Consider the following 19089-nt stretch of genomic DNA (forward strand, 5'->3'; position numbering starts at 1 on the left):
TGGCGGTATATAAGAATAAAATTATTATTATTATTATTATTTATTGAAGAGAGGTTGGAGGAAATACACTGGAATCATTCTTTGTTAGGTGATGATTCAAAGTAACAGAAACAAATCTCTGAATTTATAAAAAGGTACGAAAACAAACTGACAAACTAAATAATAGAAAATCACTAGGCCCTGCTGGTAGTCACATTAAAACTTTGAAAGGACTCAAATATGAAATTGCAGACTTCATACCTATCATTCAAATCTGTCATTGTACCCTAAGCCTTGAGGATAGCCAATATAACAAACACCAATTTAACAAAGGCTACAGGAAGATCCAGGAAACTATACACTGAGCTTCAAATCAGTAGCAAGCAATATGGTGCAAGATATTGTTAAGAACATTAGTGGTCACAGGAATATATATTGCATAATGGGAAAGAGCCAGCATAAATTTAACAGAAATCATTCTCTGAAGGTGTGAACAATATAAATAATGGATAATATATGCAGTTTCCCTTATGAGAGACTCCTTAGAAAATGTCCTACTTTGGACTATGAAAAAGTAAGGCTAAATGATCAATATTCCCACTGGGGGTGTGCCAGGGATCTGGTCCCAGTATTACTCGTATTTATTATATTAATGGATTTGAAAAGGTGTAACAAGTGGGATGATCAAATTTGCAGCTGATCCAAATTTATTCAAAGTTGCTAAAACTCAAACATATTGCAAGAAACGGCATTTAAATTTAATGTTATCTAGTTTATTGTTAATTTTATATCCCACTTTTCCAGTGAAGTCCAAAGCAACTAACAGCCCAAATAAGTGACAAACTATACAAATAGACAACATATAAACAAAATACACATACAAATTTTAGTTACCTTTAAGCTTGGCAAAATCTATTCGTTGCTTAAGTTTGGCTTCTTCAACAATCACTACTGAATTTTGGGTGAGCAGCAATTGTCGTCCTCTAGCTTTGTAGCCCTTCCGGTCATATTTGGTTACAGGCACTGCATACTGGAAAGAGACACACTTATGAACATAAACTCTTGGTACAGTATAAGCTCATTATAATGAACTTCAAGGGACCTGGAAAAACGGTCCATAATATCCAGAGTCGCATTTTTTAAAAACTTTATTTAGGTCAACTTGAAACAACGTACAATCAATGAAAAACAGTCACTGCACAAGCATACCAGCAACATTAATAACAAAACTCAGCAAAACAGGGGTATGGCACGAAATGATTGCAAAACCAGATGTTCTATCTAAAGCATTATGTCGTACTGTACTGGAAAGAAAAATAATCTGTCATTTTCTTCTGGGCTGCATTTTGATACTGTATCACCGGCACGCCACGCATGCATGTCCATTATAGCCGAACAAAACTACAGCTAAAAGAGGCTCTGGGGACCAAATTGTCCATTATATACAAAAGTCTATTATATGTGAGTCCGCTATATACAGTGATTTTCTGCATGTTCATAAAGGCGTACGGCCGGGCCCAGCGGACCTTGTCCGCTATAAACGATATTCCGTTATAAGCGAGTCTGTTATAATGAGATTATACTGTATTAGCAGTCTTCCAAAGATGAAATAAACCACTGAAGGACAGAGAGCTGCAAACTATGTTGTGACAGCAATAACACAGCAAGTCCTTGTATATCATTCCAACCTTATTTTCAAAACATAAAGCAAGTGGGAGCTGAACAACAGTTAATAGAAGTAGTCTAGCAGGATGCTCATATCTTATTTACCTAAGTCCCCTCTTAAGAGATTTTAAGTTACTTTTTTTTATGTTGTTGCTTTTAGATTTGTATTTTACTGCACATTTGCCTGAAGCTCTCAAAGCAGTGTCAGCAAATTAAATTGTGAAGTATCTCATTATAGCAGCAATAGGCACTGCAATGCAGGAGACCAATGTTCATAGGTTCAGTTCGGACACGTGACTGGAGTGATACAATCTGGTCCTGAAGAAAGAAAGGAGAAATCTCTCTACAGAGGCAAATGACAACTCCCCTGGAGCTCCTGGGACCCAAGAGAATCTGTATTGCTACACAGGTGTCAAAGTCGGTCCTCGAGGGCCGCAATCCAGGTGGGTTTTCAGGATTTCCACAATGAATATGCATGAGATCTATTAGCATACAATGAAAGCAGTACATGCAAATAGATCTCATGCATATTCATTGGGGAAATACTGAAAATCCAACTGGATTGCGGTCCTCGAGGAGGGACTTTGACACTCCAAGCTATCATCCTGGAGAGCGGGGAGAAGAAAAAGCAGAGGGAGGGAGAGATGATGACAAAAATGTACAAATAGCAACACATTTACCTTGATGGCTTCACTTTCTAAGAGCTGAAGCACTTTGGCATTTATTTCTTCATTGCCTGAAATCAAAGCCACAGAGTGAGAGTGGAGAACAGAACAGCAAAGGATGACAGCTGTAGATACTGAAGACTTACTTAGCCGGGTGTTGATGAACAGTCGTGGGACACTTTGTGGATAATTATCTTTTTTATCCAGGAAGATCTCACTAGCAACAACTTTCTGTTCAAGCTACGAGAGAAAAAGGAAGAAAAGCACCATCTAATCAGCCTGGTGAGGCAAAAGAATCCTATAAACCGAGTCCCTTTTACTGGAAAGTGAAAAAAAATCCCAAACAACAAGTATTCAGAAATTTAAGACGGTATTGAAAACAACTCTGTTCACGGAGGCTTTTCATTGAATGGGGAGTGATATTTTATGAGTGCATTGGAATTTTGTTTTACCTGTTTGTATGGTTGTATGTTATTTGATGATTTTGTTTGTATTTTATAAACTGCTTAAGCTTAAGCGGTTTAGAAATTTTCTAAATAAATATTGGATTTATTCAGATAGTAACATCTGTCATTCGCTTCCTTGGTGAGGCTATATTATGGTGGCCTATCTCACATGCCACAGCACAGCAGCAGGAAGTTATGCATGGTCCGACAGACTATCAAATGGACACGTTGCCCAACATGTTTTGACAATTTCACTTGCTTCAGGGGTCTTTGTTTACTGGGGCCACCAGGAGGCAGATAATTCATGCGATTTGAACAGTTTCTAGAGACCAGCATTCTCTGCTCACTTGCTTGCGAGGAATAACCTTGTGGACAATAGGCATTCCCTCTTTCAAAAGATTATTTTAACCACCTTTTTCCAGTGGGCCCCTGGATGCAGGCAAAATTGTTGAAATACACTGGACAAGGTGTATATTTATGGTCTACTGTAGACCAGACTTTGGTTGTATTTATAGCTATTTAGTGTATTTTTAACTAATTTTTGTGTACCATTGCATGGTTTTTAAAGTTTACGCCTCCTAGCTTATATGACATTTTTGTTCTTATTTACGTCTTTCTTGTGTACATATGATTAGGTTTCATCAGGTAGAAGAAAGGCTCATCTTTACCAGTGACTTCACTGGTATAACCTAGTGGTGCCAAGTGGAAAGAGACACTATTTTCTCTGTCTCTAGTAGATAGTAGGTTGTGCTAACTAGTGCTCCTGGTCTCTGATCTAACTCCTCCTTCTTCTGGCCGAGGCTGCACGATGTGGCCCTTTTACCCAGTCCCCGGACTGCCCCCGGTTGTGCTTTTTTTCAATTGCCACTGGGTGATGCTTTGACTCTGTCCTGTGGGAATGCAGGTCCTCATCCCCCCTTGCCTGTACATTCTGAAGTTAAGAAAAAGTATATAAACAGTAGCAACACATTTCAATTTACTTAAATCCAAAACAGAGAGTAACCAAGTGGAAGCAACTTTTGCCTCAGGAATGAAAAAGAAGGTGGGGAAATTCAAAATAATTTTTGTTTCTAAGAAAGTCAGCTAGGATGTACTAGAAGAGACAGAGGTAGTGATCTCAGGAACTTGTTCTCTACATCCCATTCTTGTCTTCATTTTAGAAGGCAATTAAAAACTCATCTTTTTCATAAGTTTATAGGTAACTAGTCCTGTCTCACTGTTCATTTCCACATATCTTATACAACTCTTTTGTGAACGATTTGGTTATGTGGTCTAGAAACTGGTTTCTTGTATTGTACCTGTTGTTTCCACTCGGGGCTGATTCTTTTGCAGTATTTCCATACCATGTTCTGCATACACATTTGTCTGAGGTACTCTGATACCTGTAGTAAAACAAGATGAAACAAAAGATGACAAACAACAAATAGAAAGAAACTCTTTAGCAGTGCCCCACATCTCAGAATGTACCCCATCAATCAAAACATATCTATCAGAGCAGCATAATTACTATTATTCATTTCAAGCCCCCAAATAGCTTCCAAGAAATATTAATACTGAATTAATTCTTGGACAGTTTAGTTTTCACCTAAAAGATACACTATTGAGCTCAGACTTTATTTCAAATGGCAATTCCACAAAGATGGAGTGAATTCAATCCCTCAAACTTTTCAAGTATGTTGCACCGAAGATATATACGAGTCTTTTCTGAATGACAAAAAAAACGAATCCATCTGATATTCGGCCAGCAGCGCTAAAACTGAAAATTCAATGCTGGGCCCTGTGCGGGCTTCAGCATTGAATTCCTGGTTTTATAAAAGCCGGCTAGTCAATATTTAGACCTAGCCGGCCATGGGCTAGAGCATAAAGACAGGACAGAATATTGGGAGCTAACTGGACTCTACTTCTGAAATACCCTCAAGGTAGCTGGTTTCCACTTCAGTGCTAACTGGTCATTTTCAGTGCCACTGATGAGTTAAGTGCCATTGAAAATGACTGGATAGCCACCTATAAGTGAGTTAACTGGTTGATGGCCATTTCTGGCTCGTTAGCTCACGTTAAATATCATCCAGAATGAGTCTAAATTTATAACCATCTGGGAGAACTATGCAAACATATATCCCTCAAAACAAACTCCTTGCAACAAATGCATATTAAAAATCCTACAGGTAAACTTATCTATATACAAACAAAAAGTTTTATTATTTAAGAGGCTCAAAACCACTTGAAACTGTCAAAGCAACTTAATTCGCCACAATAGCTCCTACAATATGGAATTCGTTACCACCACATTTAAGATTTGAGAAAAATCTTGATAAATTTAAAGGCGGTCTTAAAAATTTCCTATTTAAAGAGGCTTATGATTGTTAAAAGATTCCAGGGTCCTTCCTTGCCAAATGCTGCTTATTTTTATTTAACACTGATAGGATCCCTCTCTTTTCCCTATTGTTTTTACCCTTAATTGTTCTCTTTTCTTACAAAATTGTATTTCTCCCTACCATCCCGTTGTTCCCATGTAGGTATTGTTGTGTCATTAATAAGTTTGTTAATTGTTCCCCATTTTAATTTTTTAACTGTAAAACGCTTAGAATGTACGATTAGCATTTCATCAAATTTTAATAAAACTTGGAAACTTTTGGGCATCCCCATTTTGGCACATCTGTTAGGGTGCTGTATTTTTGGTAGCAAGAATTTTGGATGCCCAAATGGAGGCATCCAGAAGTCCTTTACTTCTCGCCTCCTTCCCCCAGGCATTGACCTCTGGAAATCATTGGGAGCAGGATCCTTTGCAGAAGGGAGATATGGGCTGCAACCCAAACAAATCTAGGGAAAGGACATATATATATATAATCCCAATAAACTCAAGTGTATGTCCTATTGGAAACAACTGGGGAACCCACCGAGACACTACAAGGTACACTCACAGCACTCCTACACAGACCCACTCGCTCAAACACCAACCAAAAAAACCCCCCAAAAATGTGGAAAAAAGCCTCAGTTCTGCTTCATCTGGCAAAAAACTCCACTTAAAGACCACAAGCAAGTAAGGTCCAAATTGTATGGGATATATGGGCTGCCCCAGGCAGCCCCCCCCCCCCAATGGCTGCAGAATCAATAAGGCATAGGCTGTGCTCCTGATGAGTACTGAAGGTTGATGTGTTCAGAGGGTGGATGAAGTAGAGGACTTTTGGATGCTTACATTTAGGCATCCAAAATTCCTGTGACCAAAAAGCCCAGCATCCTAATGGAGGCGCCAAATGGCAAAGGCCAAAGCTCATGCACTCCAAAACTACTTCTACACAACCTCTTACAGAAAGAGTCTTAGCTACTATGATAGATATTTCATCATTTCCTCGGTCCAAAATGTTTCTTTTTCACATATCCTTTGTATTTTATATAATACAGTATTTTAAATTGCAAGTAAAAAGATCTCTAATCTACATTAAAAAAAAATCAATGAATAGTAAAGGAAGACCAAAAATGCACTTATCTTCATTTAGATCCTCTATCTATCTAAAAGGGAGATATTCAAGATCTTCTCCAAACATTTTAAAGTCAAATAACTTCAGTTTCATAGCTGCAGCCAAAACCATGATCTAAATGCCTAGATTGACTTGACCTACTCAGCTGACTGAGTGTACTTGGTTGAGTTGGCTGAGTCAACTGACTGGGTTGACTTGTGTAACTCAGCTGACTCAGTTGATTTGACCGACTCAGCTCCCCTGTTTGATTGAACTGGGGTGGAATAAATAGTTTATGTAGGAACAGCAGGGTCATCTGAAACTAATGACTGAAGTGGGCCCAGTAGTCACCCTAACACTGAAGATATCTGGTCCAAGGCACTCTAGACCTTGGCAATTGGCACGGGGAAGGCCCTTAACCAGAGAGTCTCCATGCTGTAGCATCCACCCTGGACCAATTGTTATTGTCCTCTCTGTATTCTTGAGTCAATTTTTAAACCTCATTGCCAGATGTATCTTTTGCATTATCTGCTATGGTGGATTACAAGATTTCTTATGTTTATCCCAAAGCTCATGTCACCTATGTCTTAGGCAATGATCAACAGATTTTGTTAACAAAAATGTCACACAAGGATTTTGTCGAGAGCCAGCTTTTGCTTCCAGTGAGAAGGAGACATGCCGCACTGGAAAGAAACATATTTGTCAAGCTAATTACGAAAAAAGGACATTCATCTATCTGCATCATTACAAAAAAAAATAAAAATAATTGGCAATGGATAATAAATAGAAGACAGCAAAAGGAAAATCTAGTTTTCTACCTTTATCTATCACCATCTGCAGCTCCTACTTAATTACAGTGGTTAAAGGCACTAACATCATTCATCACATTAGCAAAGCTTTTCAATGAACATCAGCAAATAGATGTATGATAACTGCAGTGTTTACATAGTCCCACATACATTCAACACCATGAAACTGTTCAAGCGGTGGCACTCGATATATTTAGATATTTCTACTCACTACCACATCTTTGCATAGTGGCGATATTTAGCTGTTGTTTGAATTGAATGACTGTGTGCCCACCCTATGCTGGGGTTTATTTTTTTCAGATTAGCCCTTATGGCTGCCAGCTCTTTGTTTTGGATAATTTGGCCTAGGACTGCTTTGGAGTCTAAAATAGCACTATTGGGTCAATGTTTTCTGGTGTTTGAACATAATTTTGAATGCTCTGTGTTACTAACTGCTTGGTGTTTATCCTGAATGTTTATTTTCCTGCAAACTATTTACTGCTCTGTTGTGAGTGATATATGATCACTGAAGATGTAGACAGGCTCATTATAATGCCCGTGCTTTGTTCTTATTAGCGTTCCTGATGCTTCTACTCTTTAGACAATGACGGCTGGGTTGTTTATAGCATTTCAAGTTGACTTTTTTGCTATACCAGCTGTCGGATGCCTACAAACACTAGTATATCCAATAACTCATAAAATAAAAATGAACTCCATTAATGATAGGACAGATAAATATAGTAATCGTCCACCTGTGTCCCTATATAAGTAGCATTAAACACATCTGATGTGCCCACCTGCATTCCTGCTGCAATGTCACAGACCAGCTGATCTGACTTTTCCCTCACTTCAGTGCTTGTGATCCTGTTCTCATCTGAGGCTTTTCTGAATCAAATTACTGGGGGGGGGGGGGGTTTGTCTTAGAGGCCAGTGCATGGATCCACCATCCTTCCAGCAAAGGAATATTTGCTTCAGTCATCCTCCCCCTCTAGTCCCACTGCAGTGATGTTTCCCTACCTCACTGAGTGATGGGGGTGGTGTTGGCCAAGACTTGTCCAGAACACTCTTTGGTAAATTACGCCGCAGGGTCATCAGGAATGAATAACGAATGTAATCAATAAAATACTCATTTTCTGGGCAGCGGGAATAGTTTCGATAAATAAAACCTTTGATAAACCTGAAACAAAAGGAACAATTAGATTAAAGCTAATATATACACAGTCTATATAATTTTTTTAACTCTTCTAAATTATCAGCTTTACTATTTTTTGTTCATGGGCTCTTTCAAGCTCAGTCATTGCCCAGTCTGCACAAGGCTATGAGCCTTCTCATGGTAAGCTATTTTTCCCTTTGTATGACCCTTTCCACCTACCTTTTTTCTAATCCTCACCCGAGTGGCTGGAATTACAGCTCCCTTTGGAGCCAAATGCAAGATGGTTGAAGCACTGATCAAGGATAGCATAGTCCGGCACTTGGACGCACACGACTTGATGAAACCCAGTCAACATGGATTCAGGAAAGGGAAATCATGTTTGACGAATTTACTCCAATTTTTTGAGACCGTAAACGAGCAAATTGATAGTGGGAAGCCTATGGACATAATATACTTGGACTTCCAGAAAGCGTTCGACAAAGTTCCACACGAAAGACTTCTCAGGAAACTACAAAGCCATGGCATAGAGGGAGATATACAAAGATGGATAGGCAAATGGCTGGAAAACCGAAAGCAGAGAGTGGGCATAAATGGGAAGTTCTCCGACTGGGAGAAAGTGACTAGTGGTGTACCCCAGGGCTCGGTACTTGGGCCGATCCTTTTTAATATTTATATCAATGACCTGGAGGAAGGAACATCCAGTGAGATCATCAAGTTTGCAGACGATACAAAGCTATGCCGGGCAATCAGATCGCAGGAGGATAGAGAGAAACTCCAGAGCGACTTGTGTCGGTTAGAAACATGGGCGGAGAAATGGCAGATGAAGTTCAATGTGGAGAAATGCAAGGTAATGCATTTAGGCAATAAGAATAAGGAATACGAGTATACAATGTCAGGTGCAACTCTGGGGAAGAGTGAACAAGAAAGGGACCTGGGTGTACTGATAGATAAGACCCTGAAGCCGTCGGCACAATGCGCGGCAGCGGCAAAGAAGGCAAATAGAATGTTGGGCATGATAAAGAAAGGAATCTCGAGTAGATCGGAGAAAGTTATAATGCCGCTTTATAGGGCAATGGTCAGACCACACTTGGAATACTGCGTCCAACATTGGTCTCCCTACCTAAAGAAGGATATAAAACTGCTGGAGAGGGTGCAGAGACGAGCAACAAAACTGGTGAAGGGTATGGAGAGACTGGAATATGAGGATAGACTTATAACACTGGGATTGTTCTCCCTTGAGAAAAGGAGAATGCGTGGGGATATGATCGAGACCTTCAAAATACTGAAAGGAATCGACAAAATAGAGCAGAGAAGATTATTTACACTGTCCAATTTGACACGGACTAGAGGACATGGAATGAAGCTGAGGGGGGACAGGTTCAGGACTAATATCAGGAAGTTCTGCTTCACTCAGAGAGTGGTTGACACCTGGAATGCCCTCCCAGAGGAGATTATTGAGGAATCGACCGTCCTAGGCTTCAAGAGCAAACTAGATGCATATCTCCTTAAGAGAGGCATATAAAGATATGGTGGACTATAAATTACGCCAGGTGTACACCTGGCGGGGCCTCCGCGTGTGCGGATCGCCGGACTTGATGGACCGAAGGTCTGATCCGGTGATGGCAGTTCTTATGTTCTTATGTTCTTATGTATTGTAAGGCAAGCCTGCAGGTTTCAACCAATATAATTGCAACCCTCCCCTTTTTCAGAAGCTCCCAGTGCTGCCTAGGTTTCCTGGCTTGGAGCTGAGGATCAGGAGCCAAGTACAGGAATAAAAACAAAAGAGATTTAATATGCAGACTTTAAAGTTTTGGAATCCAGGGCAATATTTGCTGATGGAAATGGGAGCTCGTGTCCTTATGCCTCCATCTTGCTTGGGCTCCCAAGTGCCCCCCCCCCCCATCGCTATACCTAGTCTCTAGCATCATGCATGTACGGGGTCTGACACTTAAGTTCATGAACTTGCCTCCGTGTACTTACATTGGCAACTGTACAAGCAGCTTGGTGAGGTTTCATAACCTTGGTATATCAGTGTCTCACAGCTGTGTTCATGTCAATGTGTGGCAGTGTCTTGCTGAGTGGCGTTCATTATTGTTGTTGCATGTTTTTGTGTGCCTTCGCGAAAATGTCAGAGCTTGAATTAGAGCAATGAACAAACATTACATTTCTTGTTAAACTTGGCAAGAGTTGAAGTGAAATCAGTGACATGTTAGTCCAAATATATGGGGATGATGCCATGAAGAAAATGGCAGTGTACAGATGGATTAAACGTTTTTCTGAGGTGCAAGAAAGCGTCACTGATGAAGAGAGATCAAGATGGCCTGTAACAAGCAGAACTGATGAAAAATCATCGGTTGACTATGAGAAGCATAGCAGACCAAGTAAACGTCGATAGAGAAACAGGAAAATCTTAACAGAAAATCTTGGCATGAGAAAGGTGTGTGCAATAAAGGTCCCTCATGGCTTTTGTATCACGACAATGTACCTGCTCACACAGCACTGTCTGTGAGGTAGTTTTTAGCCAGAAAACAAATAACTGTATTGGGGAACACCCTCTCTACTCACCTGGATCTGGCCCCTAATGACTTTTTTCTTTACCCAAAGATAAAGGAAATATTGAAAGGAAGACATTTTGATGATAGTCAGGACATCAGGGGTAATACGATGACAGCTCTGATAGCCAATCCAGAAAAAGAGTTCCAAAATTGCTTTGAAAGGTGGACTAGGTGCTGGCGTCGGTGCATAATTTCCCAAGGGGAGTTCTTCAAAGGTGACTAGTGATATTCAGCAATGAGTTATGTAGCACTTTTTCCTAGGATGAGTTCATGAACTTAATTGTCAGGTCTTGTACATATTGTCCAGAGCAGTGTGTCGTAAACTGTGTGCCGTAGCACACTACTGTGCCTCCTGAAATTTCAGGTGTGCCGCGAGACCCTGGGGAGGAGAGGTGCCGGCTGACTGCCTACAGCGAGAGGTACTTCCTGTGGGTAATCAGCCGGCGCCAGTACCTCTCCTCTTTTCATGCCGGCACTTCTCACTGGCGGCTCACTGGCAGCTCGCGGATGCCACGCACTTCCAGGATGCCTCGAGCCACAGTCACTACATTTAGTGTGCCACGGCTCGACAAAGTTTGCGGGACACTGGTCTAGAGGCATAAGTAGCTGCTCTGTAGGCGAGACAGATGCCCTTTTCACCATGATACAATGATGCTCAGCTGCTTCTGGCATAGTGAAAATTACTTTTTTTTAATGTGAAATGTATTTCACTTATTGCCTGCAACTGCTTCGGCAATGTAAAATTCAAGACTGATAAACCCCCTTTATCAAACGTTTGATGTCTTTTTAGTACATTTTTACTGCTTTCTATGTCGTATTCCCAAACGATGCCTAGAACAATCCCCAATAGCACACAGAATTACATTTTTTTTAAAAAGGAGAAAATATTTTTTCATGAAACATTTACCCCTGCTCCAAGCTCCGACGTTCATAGAATTCCTATGAGTGTTGGAGCATTTAGCGCCATGGGCTATGGTAAAAACCTCTATCGCAGCTTAGTAACAGAGGACCTTGGTTAAGCTCTAAAACTCATTGCCAGAGCAAGTGGTAAAAGCAGTTTATGTAGCTGGGTTTAAAAACGATTTGGACAAATTCCTGGAGCTAAACCCAGGGAAAGCCACTGCTCTGTATGCTAAGCTACTTTTCAAACAATATGTATTTCAAAATATATAACATAACATAGTAGATGACGGCAGATAAAGACCCGAATAATATAAGTTTTGAAAATTGCTCTTTACATGATGACCACGAGTCCCTAAATGATTATCTTTCCTAAACTTATCGGAGGGCCTTTTCCCCAATCCTTCAGATGTCTGTTATTCATTCACATTTTTTTCTTGCAGGACTAGCAAAATATATAATCTATTCTAGATCATTATTTCTCAGCAGATTTTAGTCTTTTCTTTGTCCGACATTTTCACATCCTTCAAATGAGCTTTAAAACAAGTTTTACATGTGGATCTGTATGATGTGACTATGACATGTGTTGCATCACATCAGTTTCTTTCCAAACACTGCAACTCCTTATCAGCCGCTCCATGGAGCTTCTCATACATGTGGCTCCTCCCCACACAACAGTCATCACCTTTCTCTGCTGCATCACTTTCAGCAATGAATGCTACATAAGGGATTATTTTTCCAGTTGCCGTTATGAATGATAGTGTTTAGTATGTCATGGATGTGTGTCAGAATGGAACAAAGGTTGAAAACCAATGATCTAGATCAGTGTTCTTTAACCACCGGTCCATGGACCAGTGCCGGTCCACAGAAATTTCCTGCCGGTCCACAGGGCCAGCACGTGCATCAGGCCCAAAACAGTGTTCTTCAACCGCCAGTCCACGGTGCGATCGATGTGGCGTTATCTTCGAGCCAGCTCCCTCTTCCTAACTGATTCAGTGCACAAAGCCACGGGCAGTGGCTCCTACGGGCATCCTGCACCTGAACCGGAAGCCTTCTCTCTGACATTGCAACGTCAGAGGGAAGGTTTTCAGATGAGGCACGGAACGTACAAGGTGTAATTAGTATTATTATGGGGGCGGGGTCTGGGGTGGAGATTGGGTAGAGATGGGCGGGGTCTGGCCCACGACTTAGCCCAGTGTTCTTCAACCGCCGGTCCATGGACCGATGCCAGTCCACAGAATAATTCTTTTATTTCTGCCGGTCCATAGGTGTAAAAAGGTTGAAAAACACTGATTTAGATCATAGAATTTCAACCAATAATCCTGGACAACAGAGACTTGTTTATTTATACTTATAAAGAAGATTACAGATACACACCGGCGAACAATTTCCACAGCCCACTTCCTTTTAGCAGCTTTTCTGCGACCAACTGTTCCACGCCACCATGCTTGGATAATAATTACTTATAAAAGAAAAAAAATATAAATATTATATTCATGTTATTGAGTACGTGAAGGAATTACTTAGATCACTCAGAACATTCTATTGTCTTACATGAGTCTCAGGAGTCTGGAAAACCCTTTTCAAGGAGCAACAAAAAAGAAAGAGACCTGTATGATCTTAAAAGCTCATGTACCATGACATCTTTATTGCTGGTCCTTTGAAAGCTATCACAACCTACAAAGACTCCAGTTTTCTTTTGCACCAGTACTGTTTCTAGAACACTGTACTAGCATTCCTTTTTAGAGATATAAATCCATTTGAAATGACAGAAAAATGTCAACGTTTCGCTTTTTGTTTCATATTGTTTTAGCCTGAAATGACAGGGAATACCCTGAAATTTAGTTCCCCCCCTTCCCCCCATGTTGAAAAGAGTATGCATTCTTTGTAAGATTACCCTCCAAATGGAAATAAAATTCAGTCAGTCAATCAAATTCCAGGTAACATGGGAAATGAAACAAAACAAAAATACTGGGGCTGCACACCCTTATTTTCTTACCAGAACGTTTCAGATGTAGAAACTTCTGGCGCTGATGAAATCCTCTCCATGTGGCCTGAATAGAGGTGGCTAAAATATTAAGCAAAAGAAATACATTTTGTGATGCAACAAACTTGAGAACACTGTACAAGTAAACAATAAAATCATTAGAGAAAAGACATTTTTAGCTCAATAGCTCTTCTGAGTGTCAGGCAGGAGGGGGAAGGTTTTTCTCTTGGGACTAGAAGTCTCTCTCTGGCTAAAGAATGGGTCAGAAATACTGTACTGTTGAATGATGCATTAAAGAAATCATTCAAAACCTTTGCCTTCCAAGCAGCCAAGCTGAACCCATGGCTTGCCCAAATGATACTCGAGGCCCCCACTTACTTCGGCTTCAGAAAATCGCTCAAAACTTACCTATTCAGCAAACAAGACCCCTAACGGTCCCCCCCGCTGACATTAACACTTCGCCCCCCCTGCTTTGCCCCCCTGCTCTTCTCCTCCCCCATAATAGCTTCTCTCCTCCCTATCTTCCACAATCTCCCGTCATCCTCTGTCAAGTTCGGTTAAAATTTGTTATATATCTGATAAATTGTTGTAAATCTGCTTGTCAACGTGGATCCTAATCTAACTGATGTAAACCGCCTAGAACTCGCTGGGTATGGCGGTATATAAGAATAAAATTATTATTCATGGGGGAGAAGGGGGAAGGAAAATACTGAATGGGGGGAAACGTCAGTACTGTAATTAATGGTATTAATGAAACTGTTCATGTTTTATGTACAAAGCAATGCTAAAAGTAATACATGGCATAAATGTTCCTTAATAAAATGACTTCAAGAAGAGAGGGGTAAGGGGTAGAGATGGTGATGAATAAAAGCTCTAGTGTTAAGATTTAATGTTTTTTTTTGGTACCATGTGATATCTTTGTAATGTTCACGTTGAAAAGAAGATTTAAACAATATCGTTCACAAAAGTGATGCAAAAATAGATTTCTACTTTAATATTTATTACCATAAATTTACATTCTTGGTGTTTTGCTTTGGGGTGGGGGGATTGTTTGTGGAGTTTGATTGTTCTTCATCCCTGGTGTATATTTGTGGTGTACTTCACTTTAAATTTACAAAAAAAAAAAAAAAAATTTACAACTTGACCTCTACAACCAACATTATTTACCCTTCTACAGAAGGTGCTGTTACATTTACCAATGGAAGTCAGAATCCCACAATTGCCTCCCTCACAGTTAAGCCTATTATGCTCACCCAAACTCTGCTTCCGTTCTTCCAAGGCATCCTCGGTTGCAAACAGAGTCTTTGGAAAGCGGATAAAAATCTTTGTCCTGGAAATAGAAAATACCACTTAAATATGGCTAACATCAAGAACTAGAGTAAGGCCAAAAGATGGGGTACATCACTACATTGACACCCAGTCATCAATGAAGGTGGGATCAGAAAGTAATTTCTGGCTTTGGAGTGAAAATGGAGGAAAAAGTAAAAAACGATTAAACATACTCGGCAGTAGTCATAGGGTGAAGGTATTAAACAGAAAGATAATTACTTGCCTAATATTCTTTGAGAGCCGAATTTACCTGTTACACACTACTCCAAAACAACCTACATTTTGATGGGATTGGTGGAACTGGGCGGGCCTGGGGGCAGGTTTAGGGGGGGTCTGCATTTTACTAAAGTGAAATCTGGCAATCCTACTTCTAACATATATCCATATATGAGAATAAGCCTCTTAAATCCACAGAAGACGGTCAGTCTTATTTAGAAGGGGAAAAATAATGCCTAGGAAAACCACCTTCCATGTATACGTTAAATTATCAAAATATAAGTTGGACATGCCCTGGGGCATTGCAGGAAAGTTAACTCTCTAGACTCCACCCTTTTTGCCTTGCCTGCCTGGAATCACTCTGACCTACAGTCGTGTTGGCCTGTTTGGTTCCTGAGGAAGGGGCTAGTGCCCTGAAAACCTAATGGGTCGAGCCATGTTGAAAGAGGACTGCACCCTAACTTTGGTCTTTGATCCAAAAAAAGCTGGACTCTCCTTGCTACTATTTGACTACAGCACCTTTATTCAGCTATAACTGGAGGGACAAATGCCTAATTTTTTTCATTCTCTGTTCAGGTCAGTGGGTTAGGCATTCGGGGCATTGCAGGACAGTGAACTTTTTGTCTTCCACTTTTATATATATATATTTATTTATTGCACATTGTTTGCACTTGACTTGCATTTTAAAGCACACAGGAGCACCCAGATGATGGCGTGCGGCTGGCAAGTGAGTGGTAATCTCTGCTTAGTGTTTGCTGGCTTTGCTATTCTAAGCACTACAGCTGCTCTTTGAGTCGCTCTTTAAAGCTTTCAAACTCATGCTGAGGGTGCTCCTTATCTTAAAAATTTAGATTTGAGGTTTATATATTTTTGGTGGAGTCTAGGGAGTTAACGTTCCTGCAATGCCCTAGGGCGGGGGTCGGCAACCTGCGGCTCCAGAGCCGCATGCGGCTCTTTTCCACCTTTGCTGCGGCTCCGGTAGTGTGTCACGCAGGCATGCAGTTACAAGTCCGGCGTCGCGGCGGGAAATAGCCATGCTGAGCAGTGAGCTCAGCACATACACAGATGAAAGCCTTGCTTGCTGATTGGTCCGGCGGTCCCGCCCCGCCGTGCCGCCGGACCAATCAGCAAGCAAGGCTTTCATCTGTGTAGTGCTGAGCTCACTGCTCAGCATGGCTATTTCCCGCCGCGACGCTGGACTTGTAAGGTGCACGCTGAAAAAGAAATCCTGGCCGGGGTCGGTGTCATGCTCCGGAGCTCTACAGCCTTCCTATCTCCCTCTCCCTTCTACCTGCTTCCGGCCACATCCCCTGCTCCGCGGCTCTCTTCGGCAACTCAGCAGCAGCTTCTGACGTCGGGGCCTACCCTCTGCGAGTCCCGCTTGTTTCAACTTCCTTTTTCCACAAAGGCGGGACTCGTAGAGGGAAGGCCTCGATGTCGGTAGCTTGTCTTGATCACCGCTGCTGACAAGTTGCTGAAGAGAGCCGCGGAGCAGGGGGGTGTTGCCAGGTGCAGGTAGAAGGGAGAGGGCCAGATGCAGGACTCGTGGGTGAGGGAGGAGAAGAGAGAGAGAAAGAGAGAGGGGAGGGAAACAAAAGGAAATATTTAATACTGGGCTGGGCCGGAGTGGAGGGAGGGTAGAAAGATTCTGGCTACAGGGTGCATTAACAAAGGAAAAGGGGGGAAAGCTGAAAATAGAGATAGTGACACAAAGAAGAGAAAGGGTAAGCAGGACCTACTGAATAAGGATAGAGATACAGAGGGGACATGAAGAGGAGGTGAAATAGAGACATAGAAGTAATGCTGAAAAAGTGTGTGGGGGGGGAGATAACGACATTGAAAGGGCAAATGGTGAACATGGGGTAAAGACAAGGACAGAGACAAATGAAGATTCTGAAAAAGTGGTGAGATAGGGATATAGGTGAGATGGACACAAAGAAGGGTGATGCTGGAAAATAGGTGGAATGGTAATTCTGACAGACACAGAAGGGAAATGCTGGATCAAGGAGAGATGGGGCTCAGGCTGGATGGAATGAGGAGAAATGCCTTGTTGGCCCGGAACTTCCTCTCCTACGTCAGAATTGACATCAGGGAGCGGAATGCTGGTCAGCGCAACACTTCTGCAGGGAAAGCTTGGGACGGCGGTGGCTTGGGGGCTGTTCCCCGATTGCGGTGGCAGCAAACCGAGTGGCTTGGGGGACGGCACGGAGACAGAAAGAAGGGGGAACAGGGACACAGAAAGAAAAAGTTGGGGGAAAGAATGAGGTCTGGAGGAGAGGAAACATACAGGAGGCTGAAAGAAAGGAAGAAAGATTGGATGCACAGTCAGAAGAAGAAAGTGCAACCAGAGACTCATGAAATCACCAAATAGCAAAGGTAGGAAAAATGATTTTATTTTCAATTTAGTGATCCTGTATATAGCATTAAGATAAGAAACAATATATTCAGTGTTAGATTTGTTTTATAATGGTTTTGCGGCTCCAAGTTTTTTTTTCTTTTCGAAAACGGGTCCAAGTGGCTCTTTATGTCTTAAAGGTTGCAGACCCCTGCCCTAGGGCATGCCCAACTTATATTTTGGTGTCTTTTAAGGATATTTTGTCTTGGGTTTTTGCTATGTTAAATTATCGACAACTTTACATACCTGGGGTCATTTTGACCCCATCACTTATAAGCACTGAAAGATGCTTAAGCTTAATAATTTAGCAAATTCTCACTGTCATGGCACTCAAATGAAACATTTATGTTTATAAAATATATATTTAGGCCTACAGCACAACTGGTGATGTTCCGGTAATGTTTCAAAAATGTTTCTTCTCTTATTCAACACACTCACTGTACAAATGTTGTAAAAAAAATGGCTGTTGTTAGTAGTGTTTCTTTTACAGCAAAACCTAACGAAATATTTTCACACATTTTCAAATTTTCTTATCTCATTTGTTGGGCATTATTTTGGATATTTGGAGATACATTACGACTCTTTCAGTACTGCATTCTACTGCTGACAATGTTGCCTTCAAAAACCTGTGGGGTTGATTTGACCCCAGGTGTATATAATCAGTATACTCACGTTAAGCTAGGTTAAAACAAAAAAAACCTCAAAAGCTGTATTTATCACAGATGACAGGAAACGCATTGACTGTTACCATCGAAAAGTTACCTGGAATTTGAAATCAAAATTACAATTTATAAGTAAGCAACTAAACTAATTTGTCAGGCTGGGATCAAAATGACCCCGGGTGTGTACAGAAGGGTTAAGTATGTATTCAAGTCCTTCAGCCATTTTTCCTGCCATGGCAGGCTAGATTCAGTGGGCCTGTAAAAGAGAGGAAATGTCTAATCTGAGCAGTGTCTAGTAGATTATCCAATAGCATTATGAATGGCAACCTGGAGGATGGTAGACTTCTGTAATTGCCTTTCTGACAACACAAAGAGCCAACAACTGGCCAAAGTTTCAGTCTCCATCTTAGGAGATGGGAGCTAGCAAGTTGATAGGAAGACTAACCATTTTCTTTGAAACCATTTGTAAGGGAATAAGGGGCTTTCTCTCACTAAGACTGCAATTATGCCACTCGGCGAAAACTAGCTGTCCCAGAAGCCCTAAGCTTTGCAGCTCAGTGCTGAGATTCATTAGGATGAGTCAGGAGTAGGACTTGGGAGTACTTCTGCCCCAGACTGGAATCATTCAGGGAGGCCTCTGAAAGAGAAGTCCCAAGGAAGAGACTTCTAGTAAAGAACCCTTCCCTTGCTGTGGGTTGAGGAGAACCCTGGGAAGCAGAGGGATTCTTATGAGACTGTGAAAAAGAAAGAACCCTTTCCCTAGCCATGGGCTGAGGAAAAGCCCTGGGAACTCAAGAAATCTGGCAAGGACTTTTAGAAGAGCTGACTGTGCAAGATGTTTGGTATATAGCTGGTGAAGGTAAGCCAATCTTGTTATACTGAGGATTGTGG

General features: G+C 41.3%; 1 protein-coding gene across 3 annotated transcripts in view; it reads right to left on the bottom strand.

The window, feature by feature from the left end:
• Positions 1-19089, bottom strand: part of MYO1C (myosin IC) — a 179828-nt gene that overhangs the window by 9560 nt on the left and 151179 nt on the right. For all 3 annotated transcript variants that reach the window (XM_033921402.1, XM_033921404.1, XM_033921403.1), the window contains exons 21-28: positions 14850-14926; positions 13609-13677; positions 12987-13071; positions 8019-8178; positions 4054-4137; positions 2456-2549; positions 2325-2380; positions 874-1009 (exon numbers count right to left, since the gene is read on the bottom strand). In XM_033921402.1, the coding sequence (XP_033777293.1) occupies positions 874-1009; positions 2325-2380; positions 2456-2549; positions 4054-4137; positions 8019-8178; positions 12987-13071; positions 13609-13677; positions 14850-14926 (761 nt within the window). The remainder of the gene's footprint in view (positions 1-873; positions 1010-2324; positions 2381-2455; positions 2550-4053; positions 4138-8018; positions 8179-12986; positions 13072-13608; positions 13678-14849; positions 14927-19089) is intronic.

The sequence above is a fragment of the Geotrypetes seraphini genome, chromosome 15 (genome assembly GCF_902459505.1).
Source record: "Geotrypetes seraphini chromosome 15, aGeoSer1.1, whole genome shotgun sequence".
Lineage (NCBI taxonomy): Eukaryota > Metazoa > Chordata > Amphibia > Gymnophiona > Dermophiidae > Geotrypetes > Geotrypetes seraphini.